Source organism: Citrus sinensis, chromosome 8 (assembly GCF_022201045.2).
Source record: "Citrus sinensis cultivar Valencia sweet orange chromosome 8, DVS_A1.0, whole genome shotgun sequence".
Taxonomy (NCBI): Eukaryota; Viridiplantae; Streptophyta; class Magnoliopsida; order Sapindales; family Rutaceae; genus Citrus; species Citrus sinensis.
In genome coordinates, this window is record NC_068563.1 from 29,664,812 (window position 1) to 29,683,628 (window position 18,817).

An 18,817-nucleotide genomic window follows, 5' to 3' on the forward strand; every position below is an offset into this window, starting at 1 on the left:
TAGTACGTGAGAGTATTTAGGGAGCAAGTTGTATGACTCTGCAGGGTTGCCTCGAACTATTTCAAGACCAACTTCTCTCGCCCGATATGCCTGCTGGTATGTTAACTGAACACCGTATTCCTGTTGCATATCTGTTCTTATGTCATTCGGAGTATAAATCCTCTTGTCTTGAATATATTTTTCTGCGATAATATGACCGACAACCCGGCTCCTTACTTGATGACGTCCATCAACCAATACCTCATTATGACAAGTGTGTACATTGTCAATTCTCTTCACCACCCAAGGAACATTTTGCTCGTTCGAACATCTAGTTGCTCGAATACGCCATTTACATGATTCTGAACAACAGTGAGCCTCGAAACGTGTCGTAGTAGACCGTGCAATCTTGAAATCAAACTTATCTCTAAAGGCAACCTTGCGTAGTTGTAATATAAACTCATTCTTCTCAGCAAATAGCTTACTCACACTGATATCATATGAATCACAACTGCTAACAAAGCTTGGAGCAACCATGTTCGAAGGCAAAGTTGGAGTAAGACTTGTAAGGGGGTCAATTTGCCTTCTCGATCGCACCATAGAAGGACTAGGTCTATTGCCTCTGTTATTCACAGGAGTATTGTCTTCACACTCATCGTCGTGCTGAAACGACGGAACATTCGAAGGACTGGCTCCTCCATCATCACCATCATTATTGAAATGAGTGCCCCTCGTATTATTAAAAGGTTCTGCACAAACATTATCCCCCTCTGTCTCATGATGAAAATCATCATTGTCCCGAAAATCATTGTTGTGATACGGAGAATACTGTTGCTCCGACGACGTCGTTATTGGAAATACCGTTGCTCCAACGACGTCGTTATTGGAAATACCGTTGCTCCAACGACGTCGTTATTGGAAATACCATTGCTCCAACGACGTCGTTATTGGAAATACTGTTGCTCCAACATCCTCTAACGTAACGCCGTTATCATCAATGTTGTCATAATTGTCGTGGATTGGAGAGTAATATTGTTGCAGCGATATTGTCCTTAGCAATACCTCTTCATCATTATCGGGGCCAGACATATTTGCTCTAAACGAAGTTTCTGTATCGACATGTGGCTCAATACCTTCGCTCGAAACTCGAGGTGATGTGGTCACGAATATAGGAATGCATCCAAAATTGGCTACGTCGGATGCGATATGCAACACAACCCTCACCATTTCATCATCAAATATATCCATGGGCAGTGCACATATATGATATAATGTGTTACTAGACCTCAAAGTTGTCTTCATTGTAATACTATATTCATTAGGGTTTATTTGTAACACCTCGTATACTCTTGCCAATAACTGATCAAACAGACAATTTTTCCCAACCAAAAAAGCTCGATTTTTACCATTCACATACTCCATACGGCCATCCTCTAATGTCTCCCACCAACCATCGTAACACAATTCAAGTACAACTGAATCCATTAAGCTTGAAATTATAAAAAAAAAAATTAATTGGATCCGGATCAAATTAATACAGTTTTAATGAATCTCCAAGGCCAAAAATTTTTGGTGACAGGGTGCTTGTCGCACCAAGACTTGGTGCGACAGGTGCCTGTCGCCAGAAACTTTTGGTGCGACAGGCACCCTGTCGCCAGATTCACCCACGACTCAGTTCAGCAAGTTCAGAAAATAACTCATACCACTAAGTGATGCCGATTAGTGTTGGATTTGGATAGATTATGATCGGATTTCACCTTTACTGTTGTCTTTTGCCGTCGACGTTGGTTGATGATTAAGCTGCGTTTTGTTTGACGATATGAGAGAAAGATTGTTACTTTTGGTCTGTAAAGAAGGGTAATTTGGGGAGAAAGGCTTGTGTTTGGCTAATGTTGATAGAAAAAAATTGAGAGGATTAGTTGTGAAAATAACAAAATATTTATGGCTATTTTCATAAATTTTCCCATATATTTTCAGAGGTCATATATTGAATATGTTATATGTAATGTCAGCTCGCGAAGCTACAACTTTATTTTTTTGGTGAAAAAAAATAAGGTCTTTAATTAATTACAAATATTTCGGACAATAGTACCTAATTGGTCAGCGGCAAACAACGGCCAACGGGTCCAAGTGCCGCTACCTAATGTGTTCAAACTTTTCTGTTATTTGTGTAAACTACAAGGGTCCAATTGATAATTAACCCAGTCCCAATCCAATATTCAGCAAGGAAAAGAAGATGAAAAACAAAAAAAAAAAACCTATTTCTGTCCATTCGTTTATTGTGATCCGAAATCACCAAACCCTGCCACTGCCTCCTCTCCTCCGTTCCCCCGTTCCCCCGTTCCCCCGTTGTGCGCGCCATCTCTCCGTCAGTTCATGCCTTTGCTGTCGCACGGCCTCTTGTAAATATACTATTTTCCATTTTCCCCCCTCCCTTCAACTAATCTAGTAACCCACCGCTTTCATATTAGTCGTGCTGGTTAGCAAAGTTATATAAAGATAATTTGAGAGAAGTGAAGGCAGTAAAAAATATATATATAAGTAGATGGCTCATCGATTGTTAAGAGATCACGAAGCTGATGGCTGGGAACGGTCTGATTTTCCCATCATTTGCGAGTCATGCCTCGGTGACAATCCCTATGTTCGAATGGTAATTCAAATTTCAGAAAATTGATTTTTAATTATTTTATTTTATTTTAATTTTAGGAATGGTTCCCTGTAATTGATTTTGATACTTGGCCTGTTTAAGTGCTTTAGCTAGAAATAGACCCAACCCTCGAAAAAAGAAAAGAAAAGAATGATTATATTTGATATGGAAGAGCTGGAATCACCCTTTCACCCTCTTGATTTTGTTAACTTAGACTTCTAATGGTGATTTTCAGATGGGTCGAGTTTGTTAACACCCTGCTTTCATTAGAGCTAGGTCACTTTGCTTTAAAGTGGAACTTCTTCTAGCTAGATAGGATTATGTCAACGGTTAATTAAACCAAAATGTTAGTTATTATTCAATGATTATGGAATTTGGTTTCTTGTTGCAAGCATGTAAACAATTGATCCTATCATATTCTCTTTTATAATTGTCTATGCTGTGTTCAGTTAGAGTTTTGAAGAATATTAGTTGGTGGGTATGAGTTTTAGATGAGGAAAATGTTGTATTGTATGATTTATTATTTATTAAATTTTGTTGCTTTGTAGTGCTTGACCTAGATATGGTTTTGATTTTAGTTTGTTTTAATGTATTGTTGTTGGGGGCATATTTGGATGCAGACCAAAGCAGACTATGATAAGGAGTGCAAGATTTGCACGCGGCCGTTTACTGTTTTTAGGTGGAGGCCTGGTCGTGATGCAAGATTTAAGAAGACTGAGATTTGCCAGACATGCAGTAAGTTGAAAAATGTTTGTCAAGTATGTCTTCTGGATCTGGAGTATGGATTGCCTGTTCAAGTTCGAGATACTGCTCTGAGTATCAATTCCAATGATGCCATTCCAAAGAGTGATGTAAACAGGGAGTACTTTGCCGAGGAACATGACCGCAGGGTATGTGCATTCTACAGTTCAAGCTAGTTCTAGTGGCTTTTATGTTCATGCAGCAAATTTTACTAGTGTTGTTATTTTGTTATGGGATCGACTCGAGCTGCTAATATAAGTTAATATGTGCTGTGATTTATTTATGCAATTATGCTTGTTCCTAGACTATATTTTCAGTCGATGAAATTATTGCAAGTAAAAATGTCTGTTTATGCATGTGTATTATTGCTCTAATTATTTTACGTTTGGTGTAGTGTCGTGATTTCTAATAATCTTCTCGTCATCATTGTTTTTTCTCTTATAATTATGCATTGAGTATGTTTCATAGGGATCAATTATTGGGAATTTGCAAAGTTATGGAGTTGAGTATACCTTCATTATGTAATTTTTGTTGTTCGTATGTTTTGTATATCTGCCGTGGTTGCGGAAGCCCAAATCATTGTTTATACTCTGTAATCCCTCATTTTCTTTCCATATCTCTTAGTAGAGTTCTAATATTTACAAGCTTCTAAGGTGGAAATCTATGTTTGGTTGACTTAATCTTAATGGCAGATCCATACCGATTATTTCGGCTGTAAGCTTTATAGTTTGTAAATGAAAATGTTTTTGCTATTAGTTTCTCTTTTGCGTATATTGTCGATTTCCCAATTCTTTAACTCTATTGTATTATGATTTGTATTGTTGTCCCTTGCAGGCTAGAGCTGGTATAGACTATGAATCCTCATATGGGAAGGCTCGACCAAGTGACACTATCCTGAAGCTTCAGAGAACACAGCCTTACTACAAAAGAAACAGAGCACATGTTTGCAGTTTCTATGTTCGTGGTGAATGCACAAGAGGTGCTGAGTGTCCATATAGGCATGAGATGCCTGTAACTGGGGAGTTATCTCAGCAAAATATTAAAGATCGTTACTATGGGTAAGTGCAATAGTTGATAATCCCTTCAGTCTGGCACACTCTTTAGCTCCTGTTTCTTCCATTGTTTTTATTTATTTGTTTGTTTTCATTTCCTTTCTGATGGTTAAGCATGCTATCTGTTATCCTTTAATGGGATATTATGCTGTCGTGAATTCCCAATTATTTAGTGGTGTCAGAATTTATTTGGCCATTCCTTGGCTGTTGCCCTGATCATTTTGGGTGAAGCTGTTTTTTGTGAATTATTGTACTTTTGAAGGAATGGACTTAGATTCCTGTTTGCTTTGTTTGAAATGGTTATTTCGTTCATTGTCCTTGTGGAAATGTGGGACTAGATTTGGTGTCAAAGAGTGAGGGGTTTGATCTTCTTCTGCTTTTTGATACCTTCGCTTCTCAATCAAATAGTTAAATTATGTCAATTCATACACACCCTTGAGCAAAATTTCATGTTAATGTTAAATGTTAGAAGGTTGCAGTCTTTGCATGAAATTAATTTCATTTTTCTTTTCTGAAATGTTTGCAGGGTGAACGATCCTGTTGCGCTGAAGCTACTTAACAAGGCAGGTGAGATGCCCTCCCTGGAACCTCCTGAGGATGAAAGCATTAAAACTCTTTATGTTGGTGGGGTTGATGCAAGAATCACTGAGCAAGATCTAAGGGATAACTTTTATGCCCATGGTGAGATTGAATCCATAAAGATGCATCCACAAAAAGCATTTGCTTTTGTAACCTACACAACAAGAGAAGGTGCAGAGAAGGCTGCAGAAGAGCTCTCTAACAAACTTGTCATAAAGGGTCTTAGGCTGAAGCTCATGTGGGGTAAGCCCCAGACACAAAGGCCTGAGGGTGAAAGCTCGGATGAAGTGAGACAACAGGCTGCGATTGCTCATAGTGGGATGTTGCCTCGTTCACTGATATCGCAGCAGCAGAATCAATATCAGCAACCTGGTGCTCAGGACCAAGCTGCACCCACCCCCTACTTCAATATTCCTCCTCCACCTCAGCAGGATAGAGCCTATTATCCATCAATGGATCCTCAAAGAATGGGAGCTCTTGTCCCAACCCAGGAAGGGGAGAACAAGTCTGGTCCAGAGAAGCAGCAACAAGGACAGCATTATCCCTATCGACCACCCATGCCGCCTCCACATGGGCAATATCCCCAGCAGCTTTATCCGCCATATGGGTATATGCCACCTACGGCGCCCTACCAGCAGTACCCTCCACTCTATCAGTCTTCAATGCCCCGGCCTAATGCTCCACCATTGATGCAACAGTATCAGCATCAGCATCCTGGGCCACAGACATCTGTACCCCCTTCATCGGCACCGCCGGGGCCTCCACCCGTTGCATCTGCCCCATCGACTTCTGGTCCCCCAGTTTCTGCATCACAAGGGTTACCACAACAGTGAAACTGAAACCATACTGTTGCTTTTTAGCTCATGGCTATCTAATGTAATTTTGGTCTGACCCTCATTTTTTCTATTTTTTGGGAAAAGTCTGCCCCTCTTTAAGACTTTTTTTTTTTTTTTGGGGACCTACAAATTCCATTACTTTTAATGTGGGTTTATACCAGTATTCAGAATTTTCGAAGTTAGTGGTCTTTGGTATCTGGTGGTGGTCATTTCATTACTTCCTCTTTTTGAATTTTTGTGCTAGTTTTATTTTTCATTTTGTAAGTTTTTACTGTTATATATCTCCGGTGTTTTGTGTGGCTCCTGAGGAGGGATGCGTGCATTGTTAGTTGAGTCAAACATATCCTATTTTTGAGGGAAGTTGGATAAGTATAACGGTCTTTTAAATCACCAACTGTAAGAGGGTGGCAATTTATTTGTCCAGGTTGAGTCAAATGTATCCTATTTTTTCGTTGGATAAGTGCAACGATCTTTTATATCACCCTCAACTGGTATAAATTACTGAGCTAGTGTGCTGAGATCAAGGAAATAACCATCCATGACAATGAGCCAATTTAAGCTTAGAGAAGGCACTATAGGCAGGGGTTAGCAAATTCAATTAAAAAATTCTATAAGACGTCAACATGCTCTGCCATTTAATATGATCTATAACAACAACTCAACATCCCTTGAATTTCAGCTCATTTTCAGTTTAATGAATTCATTTCTTTTTCTATGCACCAAATAGGAAGATTTATGCTGAAACTCCCTTCAGCATACTCTTAACCATATTTATTTTGTGGTTGGCAGGTGTGGGGAGTTGCATTTGGATTCATGCTATTATTTCCTGAAAAAACAAATTTAGCTGTTGAAATTATTTTTTGGCATCATATTACTAGTTGCCTGATATCAGTTGTTACGAAAAAATATGTCAATGAGATTCTTTGCTTAATAATGGGAATTTGTATTGAGCATTGGTTTTTGAATTATGGTCATTGGACTCGAATTATGGTCATTGGACTTTAGAGTAATGACATATAGGTATATTTGGCATACCGTATTACATGGGATTATATTATTAGTTAATGTAATGCAATCTCATGTTTGGCAAATTTTTTTATTCATACTATGATGTATCGTAATATAAAGTAATGATAGACATCGTAAATTTTTTATTTCAAATTTTATCGCAAATGAAATGTCATTCATTGATTAGTTGATAATTTTTTATAAAATCTAAGTGAACTAATTTTATTATTCTCATCAACCAATTAATGAATGACACATCATTTAGCATAATTTTTTTGGATAAAAATTTTATAATGTGTAGCATTACTCTAGAATACATCATAATGTGAATAGTTCTGCATTAAAAAAAAACGAACATGGGGTTGGGTTTATGTAGTATGGCACTATTCACATGATTTTTTTTTTACTTTCTTTAGTTAAAATAATAATAAATATATATAATATTAAATAAAATTAAAAACTCAAATAATCCGAAAGTATTAATTTAATATAAATATAAATATTAAAATAAAAATATTATTTTATAAAATACCATCTATATTACATTAAACATAAATATTGTATTATAATTTAATACAATATAATATAATATAACTAGTGTAATACAATACATTGTACTAAAAACGCCCTTATAATATTTATATATATAGAAAATCTTGATGAATAATCTTAATTAAAAAGTTAGTAGATTTAAAAAAATAACAATGAAAGGCATAATTTATTTTCATTTCGTAACTTGATGAAAACTCGACTGATAAAAATAAATAAATAACAAAAGACTCAATTCAAAAGAGCATTAAAATTTAAACTCCACCTGGATCCAAATTCCGACACGTGCTCATCCTCAAGAGTGGTTTCTTACCGTTGGATTGACTTTTCTGAATGGTAAATAACAGAAAAGGATCCTTTCATGATATGATCTCTTCTGAATTTTTTAAAATCTTTTACCATATATCTTTTAGTGGTAGTGTATGAATAAAATTTAATTATTTATTTATTTATTATTTATTAACTATCAATAAATAATTAAGTTATTTACTCAGAACATGATGAAATCACAATAGAATCATGATCCGTAAATAAAAAGCTACGTTAACCAATGAGGTCATACTTGGCGTTTTCCACATTTTCCCTCCTCCTTAAAAAAAAAATTAAAAAAAAAACTCTTTGGTTAAAAAATTGAAAAAAACTCAACTATTACGTGGCCCACTCTGAGGTAACGCATCAGCTTTTACGGACGCCAAAGAAGAATCCAAAATGGAATTAAATGTTGCGTCACGTCCGCTTCTCTGGAAACTTCTCTCAAATCATTCGCAATATAACGCACTTGCTTATCAACGTTGTTGAATTTAGTGATAAGATCTTGTGAGATCGAAAGAGAAGCGAACTCTAACCCAAGGAAGAATCTCGAAACACACAGGCAAGAGAGTAGATTTTACAAGTACTTGATACGGTACGTTCCTCGCTTTTGTTTCCGCCATAGTTATTTGTAATTTTGATTCCCGATGAGATCTTTAGTTTCATAGAATTTGCTTTTAGTTATTTAGCAAAATTAATTAAAATTCAAGTAAAAGTAGTAGAATTGAAATTTTCTGGTATAATTTGAATATAATATTTGCAATTTTTTAGCATGTTGGTATAATTATTTGTTTCCGGAAATTAGAAATACAGAACAGAAGATTGAGAAGAGTCTTGAAAGGTAGATTTTAGATGCTAATTTAGAATTGTATATCAATTTATTTTACAATTGGAGCACTAAAGTTTCTGATATAATTTAATTAGGATGCTGGCAATCTTTAGCATTTTATGTATAATTCTTTGTTTCTGGAAATTGGTGAAACAGAAAATTGATTAGGAGTTTTTAGAGATATAATTTTGATGCGATCTTAAAATCTAATTTTAAATTTGAAGATAGTTTTATTTTTCTTTTTCGATGTTGTAATTTTGTATCTAAATTGAAGAAGAAAGGTCTCAAGTGTATGTTTGGATGAAGATTTTGTGTTTAATTAGTTTGTGTAATTGTATATGTATTTGTAAATTAAGTGGCTTTTTTTCTAGTAAAAAAATGAAATAGAATTTAATATCACATGCAATTGATGATTAAGAATGACGTCTTGGCTTTTGATTTGTTATAGATGTCTTACTCTAGGAGGTCAAGGTATTCACGCTCTTCTTCACCATACAATAGATACGGCAGGTCAATGTCTAGGTCAATGTCTCGCAGCCGATCAAGGTATTATATATGCTCTTCCTTCGTTCATTTTTCTGTTTGTGCTGGTTTATTAATTTTGTGAATGTTTTCATTTTAAATTTTCTTGGCAGGAGCCGATCAAGTGATGCGGAAAATCCTGGCAACAATTTGTATGTAACAGGATTGTCACCTCGTATCACCAAAAGAGAACTTGAGAAGCATTTTGCAGCTGAGGGAAAGGTTAGCATTTTATTCATTGTTTTTCTTTTCCATTACTCAAAAGGCTGATGAGTGAAATCATGGTTTGATGCTATGTGAGAGTGATTCTTATGTGCTGTTTTTGTCTTTAGGTGATTGATGTTCACCTTGTGGTCGATCCGTGGACAAGAGAGTCTCGTGGTTTTGGGTTTGTTACGATGGCCACAGTTGAGGAGGCTGACCGTTGCATCAAGTATTTGGATCGTTCTGTTCTTGAGGGTCGCATCATTACTGTGGAGAGGGTAATAGTTTACACAATTCAAGCCTGTTGGTTTTACTGATGGATTCATTGAATTCTTGATTATTGTTCGCTTATCACTGTATTCAAATTTCGGATGATTTGTTATTGGTTCTTGGAATTTGAAAGTTGTTTGCTTCTTTCGACTTTGAAGTTTTTGTGGCAGCAGGTTAGCTGTGTGTAGCAGCTCTTCACCAAACTCCAAAAGTCATACAACTTAACAAACAAACAAATCAAATACATCAACAAGAATCAGACTGTTAGGGTTGTATGCCCTGCATTTCTCTCTTCTTTTAGCAATTAAATCTTGTGCTGTTCAGTTTATTATTATAATGTTGATAATTGAATCAATTTTATGCAACTAAGTATACCTGAATGTATTTGTGATATATCCTATCTATTAAAAGTATAGGGAAAAAAGCAAGGTAACAAATGCATCTTCCAGCCATCTCCTTTTTGTTTATTGGTTTGCTAATTCGTCCATCTCACTCATCTCTTGTAGGCAAGGAGGCGGAGAGGGCGAACTCCCACTCCAGGAAGGTATTTGGGGCTGAGAACCATTCGTGGTAGGTGACTTATGCCCTATTGATCTTGTAATGTTACATATCTTTTAGTAGGTAGTTGTGATTATCTCTTTGCATTGTTGATGTTGATGCAGTCTGTCGTCGATCACCTAGCAACTCTCCTCCTCGTCGATCTCCAAGCTACTCTCCTTATCGTTGGAGCAGAAGTCGTTCTCCCAGTTATTCATCTGAACGGAGCAGGGACAGATCTTACTCTCCTGACTATAGGAGGAGGAGGCCTTACTCCCCTAATTATAGCCGGCGTAGATCATACTCATCTTACTACAGTCGGCGCCGTTCTTATTCTCGTTCCCGTTCCCCTTATAGTAGGTCTCCAGATGACCGCGGCTATCGGAGGTGTGACCGTTCTTACTCTCCATATGACTCCAGATATGATGACCGTTACCATCGGAGGCGTGATCGATCATACTCTCCATATGACTCCAAATACGATGACTGTTACTATCGGAGGCGTGACCGTTCATACTCTCCATCTGAGTCATCGGATGGCCGATACTATGGAAGGCACCGTTATCGTTCAATTTCCCGAAGTCCTACACCGCCGCGAAGGAGAAGCTCTAGGAGGAGCTATTCACGTAGTATTAGCCCCAAACGGAGGATTAACTCAAGAAGCTCGAGGAGGAGCTACTCTCAGAGTGTATCCCCAAGGCCTAGGAAGAGTCTTTCCTGTGGGGGGTCATCCAAGCGGGGTAACTCTCGAGGGAGCTACTCTAGGGGCCCTTCTAGGAGCCCAAGTGCAAGTTCTAGATCTCTCTCAAGATCTGTTAGCTCTAGGTCTACTTCACCGAAATCATCATAAGATGAACTTGACTGTCCTATGTATAAGGGCTGTGCTTTATAGATATCTGGCCATGCAGGCATCCTTCTGCATATGTGGGAGTTTATTCTTCAGTTTATTCTTCAGTTATGCAGTGACCTAGTTTGTGACTGTTATTAATAATTGGCTTATGGCAAATATTAACCCCTGATATTATTATGAGCCGTCTTTTCCTCCTGTTTTTTTCGCAATGTTTAATTTTGATTGACTTAGTTTTATTCGATGTCATGACTAGCAACTTGTTTCTGCGATTGTGGTTTTGTTCTTCATGCTGCAGGGGTGGGTTGGATTCCAAATTTTATGATTTTGTTTAGGCTGGCGCTAAGTTACGTTCACGTAACTTGCGTCCCTCTCACGGTTATAGTTACCGGCTTTACCAGGGATACTGTAACTGTGAGAGGGACGTAACTTAGGCCCTCCCTTTTGTTTATTATGGCCTGTTTAAAGATCCTGTTTAAGTCGATTATACCTTATTTATTTTCACTTGATTTTACTGCCAAAATAAGATTTCTGATGGTGCCTTGTGGATTCTGTGCCTGGATTTTGGATATTTCCTAGGATCTTGCTCCATGCAAACCCCGTTCTTTTTAATACCGGACGCGTGGTGTGACTTTCATATGAAGTGTTGTAAATCATCGATGCAGGTGCATTTCGGTGCTCGGCTCCATTTATTCAATTTTATAGTACAGAAACAAAGATTGCTCATGCTACACGGCATTTGCAGTTCTTCGAGGAGCCAGAATGTTACATGTGGATAGCCGGTGCTAGCCCACAAGCAGAGCACGATCTTTGGGGGTAAAAGAAAAACAAAAAAACAAAAAAAATGGTATATCATAATTCCTTCGTACTATATCTGTAATGACAAATGATGTAATTCTTCAAAACCTGGAAATTCTTATAAAGATAGAATTGTTTAAGAAATTACAACTTAAAACTTATCTGACAGAGCGATGTTTGAGTAATCAAATGATGGTTAAGACGGAGAGACAAGTTTAGTTAATGATCCCCACAGATTGTGGATTTCCTTTCATTTTCTTCCCATCTTAATACATCCTTCCAAGAAATTATATAACCTATTGCACATGAAATTTTTTTGCACTTGAATCATGCTGTACGGCATTCTGTTATGTTCCAGATTTCCTTAGCATACTGTGCAATTGTGCGATCACTGCTGAATTTCCCACTGCCAGCTGTACTTAATATAGACATCTTCAGCCACTTCTTCCGGTCCCTGACAGGAGACATACATCGCAATAACATAAGATACAATATTAGAATTTATAAGTATATTGAATATCATAAAGACAGCCAGGATACAAGAACGAAACAGCAACTTGAGATCATTAGGGTTCACGTTTTATTTTAACTTACAGACTCAGTTCAGTTTGAGCTTACAGCTTATGTTGGCTAGTGAGCTAAAATTATTTGCTTTCACAGCATGTCTGTCCAACCTCTACATTTTCCTTTTGTATCAAGCTAGGGGAAAGTTAAAACAACTTCATGGTGTGTGGTTTTCTTGTAAAGAAAGAGTAAGTTTGATATTTTAGATCTAAGGAAGAGTGTGCCTCGTTTAGGCTGGTAAAAGAAACACATTTGTGTTTGAGGAAAGAGAGTGACAACAAGGTCAGATGTCATCAAAGTCAGTCTCGTAAAGTTTTTATATATGATTCTTTTGCAAGCAGATAAAATACTGCATTACAAGTCTATTTCAAAATATAATACTTTTGGACTTGATATTAGGATTGCGAATGTCTTACTTGTAAGCTTGGTCAACTCTGTCCTGAGCCTCTAAGTAACTTGGGAAGTCATAACCAACTAGAAAATAATCACCACGACCATAACCAGTGTTCCCCTCCAGGGAATCAAGAAGCGGGTTGTAGTCATAGCTTCCAAATGCTCCACTTCTTATAAATTGCTTGGCCTCTTCAAACCGAGGATCTGGTTTGAACTGTATGATTGACATGGCTAATGTTAGACAAGGAAATTCAAGTCGCATGGTCAATACTTGGTATCATCTCAAAATAAAATATTGGCTGTTTAATCTACTGAACTAACGGAAGAAACAGAAATTCATACCAATCCATCTTCTCTTTCCTTACGCAGCTTAGGGACTTGTTCTGCTACTGCACCAAAGAGAAAGAAATTCTCCTCTCCTATCTCCTGCCTGATTTCCACATTAGCTCCATCCAATGTTCCTATAATGAGGCAACCATTTAGAGAAAATTTCATGTTGCTTGTGCCACTTGCCTCCATGCCTGCTGTGCTAATATGCTGAGATAGCTCACTTCCTGGAATAAGCAACTCTGCAACAGAGACATTGTAATTTGGAACAAATACCACCTTCAAATAACTATTGACCTCAGGATCGGTGTTGACGACTTCACCAACATCATTAACCAACTTTACTATTCTTTTTGCGTTTGTATATGTTGCAAATGCTTTCCCTCCAATCATAATGGTGCGTGGAGTAGTTTTCTTCCGCTCCTGAGGGCTCATCTCCTGTCGTAGTCTTTAAGGTTAGAGTGAAATTGCAGTACAATACATGCTTAAGACAGAACAAACAAATATACATGAGTTATTTAAAAAAAAAAAAACCTAATATGCATGAATGTACGAAAACAAGTTTACGCATGCATATCTTTGATGAAAGTTTTATTACATATACACACACTTATTCTTGCCAAAGTTGAAAATACAGAAATGAATCCATGAAAAATACATAAAGATGGATGTGGCATTTAGTAGAAACAGAAGGAATGGGCATCGTGGAGAGTTTGATTATAAAGATCCTGGTATTTGGTGAATTGAGCTACAAAATTGGTCTACATGACCATATTTGAATGATAATTGTCATTAACAATGATTAACAACTTACGACTGGAAGTGTCATAAGCTTATAATACCTTCAACTTCTTGTATCTGTAGATTGCGCCCAAAATATTTAGCAGTTGTCTCTTGTATTCATGAATGCGCTTGACTTGTATGTCAAATAAGCTATTAGGATCAATCGTTACACCTGTTACTCGCCATATGTAGTCTGCCAAATGTTTCTTACTGGCCATCTTAGCAGATTCCCATTCAGCTTGGAGTTCTGTGTTGTCAGCAAACTTTAGAAGCAAGTATCAGTAAAACAACTACATTATCGCTGATTACAGGAATCATTTCCTTCTAGAAACTTTTATTTCATATATACCTGACGAAGACCTACAAGCAGGTCAAGGTTTGTAACCCACTGATCGGTTTTTAACCATTTTGTGATAATTTTGCTGAGCTCAGGATTGCAAAACCGGAGCCATCGACGAGGAGTAATGCCATTAGTTTTATTTTGGAGTTTGTTTGGCCATAGAGAAACATAGTCAGCGAACAAGTCGGCCTTTAAGATATCACTGTGCAACTGAGCAACACCATTTACCTGTAAAGGGATCAGCTATTTTAGGCTAAAGACTTAGATCAAATCCAATCAGATCCAAAAAGAAAAAGAGGCTCCCCACTAAAAAAATAAAAGGTAGAAGAGAGTTAAAATAGTTAAGGAATGACAAATCAGGGACTGGAAAGAAAAGTAAATGAATGTATCCGAACTAATAGTCGTTCAATCTTTCAACCTAACAATAATAAGATCTACATGGAAAACTATGACCTTTAAAACTCAATCTTTTGCAATGGGTGATTGTTGGATGGAATAAATACACCAGCAATAAGATTATATTCTAACAATCAAAAAAGATCTTTTTCAGACGGAGAACATTTAAAATTAATAGCTTTAACAAGATGATTTACATTTATTGTGCAACAGCTATCCATATATCAAATATTATCAGCAATAAGCTCAAATTCTAACAATCAAAAAAGATGAACTTCATCTTAAAAGTTCAAGGAATAGACCTCTTACCGTATGCGCAGATACTACACATAAGTTTGCCATCCTAACAACCGGCTTTTTGGGATTATTATCCAAGATGCACATGCTGGGAATCTTACTCTCAAGGTCACTCCTTGTGGAACGGACCATTGCAATGAACTGCAAAATATAACAATTAGAATAAAATACATCACTTGTAGAAGACAAGATAACAGATAAAAGATGTGGGGGATATACTCTCTTGTCAATCTCTTCAATTATTTCCATATGGCGAGGAAGAAGCTTCCACATTACTGCTTGTGACCACTTCTCAAGTGCTTCAGGAAGTACTGTGTGATTGGTATAAGCAACAGTCCTGGTTCCATTACATATTTTTCACTGATTAGGTCCCAAAGCAATTGTGCACCACAAAGGCCAAAAGCAACTTCAGCAGCAGATGCTGTAAATTGAAAATTTTCAGAAAATAAAGCAAGGCACCTTGTTGTTATATCCCATGCTTCATCCCATCCAAGTCCTTCCTCATCCATTAGCAATCGCATCAACTCTGGAATTGCAAGTGTTGGATGAGTATCATTCAGTTGTACAGCTACCTTGCTGGGAAATTCAGACCACTGCCTTCCACTTTTCCTCTCCTTGAATCTAAGAATCATATCCTGTATCGAGCTCAAATTTAGAACCAAAAGGAAATAATAATATATCTAATATTTAGTCTCAAAATCAGTAGTACAATCAAAAGAAGGATAGCATCCTTGAGGGCAGCGAACAAAATGTGAGATGATGAATCTAGGGTGTTGAAACAACTCTATTTGTACACCATTTGAGTAGAAAACTGCACTTAGCAAACATGGAAGAATCTAAATTTATACATTTTGTTTGAACTCTAAACCTATAAACATGTTCACTTCTTATGAACTAACAAATTCAAGTTAATTCCATACATCACGGACTAAATCATTACATAAGATTGGCATGAATCTATAGGTGTAGATGGTTTATCTTCAGGTTCTGCAGACGAAGTGTAAACTTAACTAAATAGCAAACGGGCACCGAGCCAATTTACCAGCAGGCCTATATAGTCATTAAAGGCTGAATTGACCAACCTGAAGTGAAGCACTGCAGAGAAAGAATTGTTGTTTCAGCCTTAAAAGCTTCCCTTCTTCAGTAGAATCCCCGGGGTAGAGCACAGTACAAATCTGCATGTTAACCCTTTAATGAAGGTAAAAATTATGCAAACATGCAAAGGGGTAGACTTGGACTAGTAGTGTGGACTGATAAGACTAGACCAAGGAAAAAAACGATCTGTTTCCTTTAAAAGCTTGGAAACAGAAGATGGTCATTTATAATATTCTTTCTATACAGCTTAAATGAAAGAAGGGGGAAAGAGGAGAGAGAGGAGCTTTTTGATGTTGAGTTTTTTAACCAAGAAAATATCTATATTTAAGCAGAACCAAGAAGGTGATGGCTGAAGATTGTCACTCAATTATCATAAACTAAGCAAAGTAGGCAATTTCATAGATGGGCAAATTTTCATTAGATCATATTCACTCTCAGGATTCTTGATAGCTAACCTGTTGAGCTCGAGAATGAAGCTGTGCAGCAGATTCGTATTGTCCATCATTAAACTGAAATAAATTGAAATCCTCAGCGCTAGCTTTAGCGTCCCAGAGACGAAGACTGATAGTGTTCTTGGTTTTGTACCCTGGAATTGGTATATCATAAGCTACGGCTTGGACAACTTCACCCCCAACCCATTTTCTCCTGTAACACATTCAAAGGTAGGTATCACTTGATGAATTATATGTTTTAGAGAAACCATACTGCTTGTGCACTTGGCAAAAGCATTGGAAATACATCAGGGATACTTCAAAGATGAACTTATAGGAATGAAAATGTATTAACCACTCCACTCTATGCAATAATTAATTCTAAAATTAACACTCACGTTCCATTTGGATTAACCATAACACTCCCAAAAAATCTGACCGGAAATACCACATCATGCCTGACAACTTCCCAAGGACTAAATTTCTGCAACATTACCATGAAAGTAATCCATAAGCAATTTTCCAAGGAATAAGAAATACAAGACGGAACCTCCAAGTAGAGTTAAACCTCAAGCCAATCTTCAGCAACTTCTTCTTGACCCTGCTTGGTGATCTTCTGCTTGAACAGCCCATACCGGTATCTCAAACCATAACCCCATGCAGGCAAATTCAATGTTGCCATGGAGTCTAAGAAGCATGAAGCTAGCCTGCCCAGCCCACCATTTCCTAGTGCAGCATCTTTTTCCTGCAAATTTCCAATTCAAATAACATCATCAACTTTCTGAACAGTGTACCTGAAGTTGGATCCATATCAAAGTCCACTGTAAACCAACAGCAGAAATTTGGTAAGATTTGAGGCCCTGTTAATAGATCAACTGATGGCTACTCAACCACAAGATAGTAGGATTGTCATTGCCTCAATAAAAGAGAAAGCGTAGAGTAAAAGTCTGATTTGGGGATGCCATAGAGAAAAGCGAAAAGACCTTCATGCTAGAATTGGAATTAATATGTTCAACACCATCAAGATCATGCCTTACGAAACCACAGGCCTGAAATCCATTTACCTGTTCAGCTATCTCCTCAAGGACATGCCCCAAATTATTTAAAGCATCAGCATATGCATTCTGAATGTCCAAACTGCCAATTGCATTAGTCAAAGTCCTTCCTTGAAGAAATTCCATTGATAGGTAGTATGTTTGCTTCGGATCAACTTTATTAAAATGGTGGTATGTCTCATTCCATTGCTGTCAAAACAATCAAATGATAAACAAAACAAAAACATTTAACCTATTTGTAAATCATGATTTAAAATTTTAGAAAATATCACCAAACTAATCATATCATGAAGTAATTACAGCTTTGTGTATCTCAGATCACAAATCGCAATATCATGCATGCATTAAAGTCAACCATGCAATGATTCATGGATCATTTCCTTATAGTCTATCCAGCTAAAAAGCAAAAGTAATAACGGAGCTGCTGTATATTTCATGAGTTTCTATTTCTACGATAACGCAAACTCTAAGTCGTGTCATTAAGGTTATAAAGAAAATGAGTACTACTACACGTACAAATTAACTACACAAACTCATCCATACAAAGCGACATGACATGATTTCACTAAAACAATGAAAAAGCATTTTCTATTCTCTCCCATTATTTCAAATAAAAATAACATATCAAAAAAGAATCATGACATAACCAAACAGATCTAACCACATAAAAAAATAAATAAATATCTACTTATATACACTCAGAGAGAAGGAAGTAAAGGAAGCAAACTGTAACTAAATTTCAAGTCATTATCAATATTATATATATATATATATATATATATATATATATATATATATATATATATATATAAGAAGAATAAAGGATGAAACTTCACAAACATGATAGCTTAGAAATTTTACTTGAATAAGACGATCGCGGACACTCTCCGCCGTGGCAAAGAAAGCTTGCTCCGGCTCGAACTTAGTCGGCGAGAAATGAGGACTGTACTGCACGTGGTAACTTATATTTGATGCAATCGCCGATGGTTCATTAGCCAATGGATTCGCAGCCGCCGGAATTTTCGCCAGTTTGGCCGCCTCATTCTTTCCGTTTGCTTTCGCATCCGCCATTTGATTCCACAAATTACTGCTAGTTCCAGGAAAAAAAAAATCCAAAACATTTTTATAAATTTCAGCGACCTATAAATCAAATTGAAATGAAAGTTCGATAAGAAATTGAGAAATTACAATTACTTGCTTGTTTCAGAAGCTACACGAAACGGCAAGCAGTTTAAAACGTAAATGAAGTGTAAGAGAAGATATTGTTATAAAGAAAGTATTGGAGTGAGAAAGAATATGCTAAGAAGAGGAAGCGAACAAGAGCTTTGAAGCGATTGTGTTTCTAAAGGGAAAAAAAATATCAGAGACTGACGATCACGATCGCACGAGAGTGAGTGAGTGAATAGAGGTCATTGCTACGAGAGCGAGG

At 36.9% G+C, this 18,817-nt stretch overlaps 3 protein-coding genes across 9 annotated transcripts; 2 read left to right on the top strand and 1 right to left on the bottom strand.

Moving 5' to 3' along the window:
• The first annotated feature begins 2,240 nt into the window (after positions 1-2,240).
• LOC102630896 (zinc finger CCCH domain-containing protein 40) lies at positions 2,241-6,051 on the top strand. The gene is made up of 4 exons (XM_006488402.4): positions 2,241-2,629; positions 3,247-3,516; positions 4,202-4,425; positions 4,946-6,051. The coding sequence occupies exons 1-4, from the start codon at positions 2,525-2,527 to the stop codon at positions 5,829-5,831; spliced, it is 1,485 nt and encodes a 494-aa protein (XP_006488465.1). The 5' UTR covers positions 2,241-2,524; the 3' UTR covers positions 5,832-6,051.
• Positions 6,052-8,117: 2,066 nt separating this feature from the next.
• Positions 8,118-11,107, top strand: LOC102631198 (serine/arginine-rich splicing factor SR45a). 3 transcript variants are annotated; one of them, XM_006488403.4, is made up of 6 exons: positions 8,123-8,295; positions 8,978-9,075; positions 9,165-9,273; positions 9,384-9,533; positions 10,032-10,095; positions 10,188-11,107. In XM_006488403.4, the coding sequence occupies exons 2-6, from the start codon at positions 8,978-8,980 to the stop codon at positions 10,910-10,912; spliced, it is 1,146 nt and encodes a 381-aa protein (XP_006488466.1). In that variant the 5' UTR covers positions 8,123-8,295; the 3' UTR covers positions 10,913-11,107. The 3 variants fall into 3 exon arrangements, with proteins under 3 accessions (XP_052287763.1, XP_052287764.1, XP_006488466.1); XM_052431803.1 differs by lacking the exons at positions 10,032-10,095; positions 10,188-11,107 and adding an exon at positions 9,684-9,771 and having other exon boundaries at positions 8,118-8,295; XM_052431804.1 differs by lacking the exons at positions 10,032-10,095; positions 10,188-11,107 and adding an exon at positions 9,699-9,771 and having other exon boundaries at positions 8,118-8,295.
• A 694-nt stretch (positions 11,108-11,801) lies between these two features.
• LOC102606996 (alpha-glucan phosphorylase 2, cytosolic) lies at positions 11,802-18,804 on the bottom strand. Of its 5 annotated transcripts, none has more exons than XM_006488405.4 (15): positions 18,583-18,804; positions 18,250-18,475; positions 17,398-17,577; positions 16,902-17,078; positions 16,732-16,817; positions 16,358-16,547; positions 15,890-15,982; positions 15,267-15,442; positions 15,027-15,144; positions 14,820-14,948; positions 14,124-14,342; positions 13,834-14,037; positions 13,007-13,429; positions 12,688-12,878; positions 11,802-12,161 (listed from the first exon to the last, which is right to left on the bottom strand). In XM_006488405.4, the coding sequence occupies exons 2-15, from the start codon at positions 18,457-18,459 to the stop codon at positions 12,035-12,037; spliced, it is 2,523 nt and encodes an 840-aa protein (XP_006488468.1). In that variant the 5' UTR covers positions 18,460-18,475; positions 18,583-18,804; the 3' UTR covers positions 11,802-12,034. The 5 variants fall into 5 exon arrangements, with proteins under 5 accessions (XP_006488468.1, XP_052287761.1, XP_006488469.1 ...); XM_052431801.1 differs by having other exon boundaries at positions 18,250-18,478; XM_006488406.4 differs by having other exon boundaries at positions 18,250-18,478; positions 18,577-18,804.
• Between the last annotated feature and the right edge of the window lie 13 nt (positions 18,805-18,817).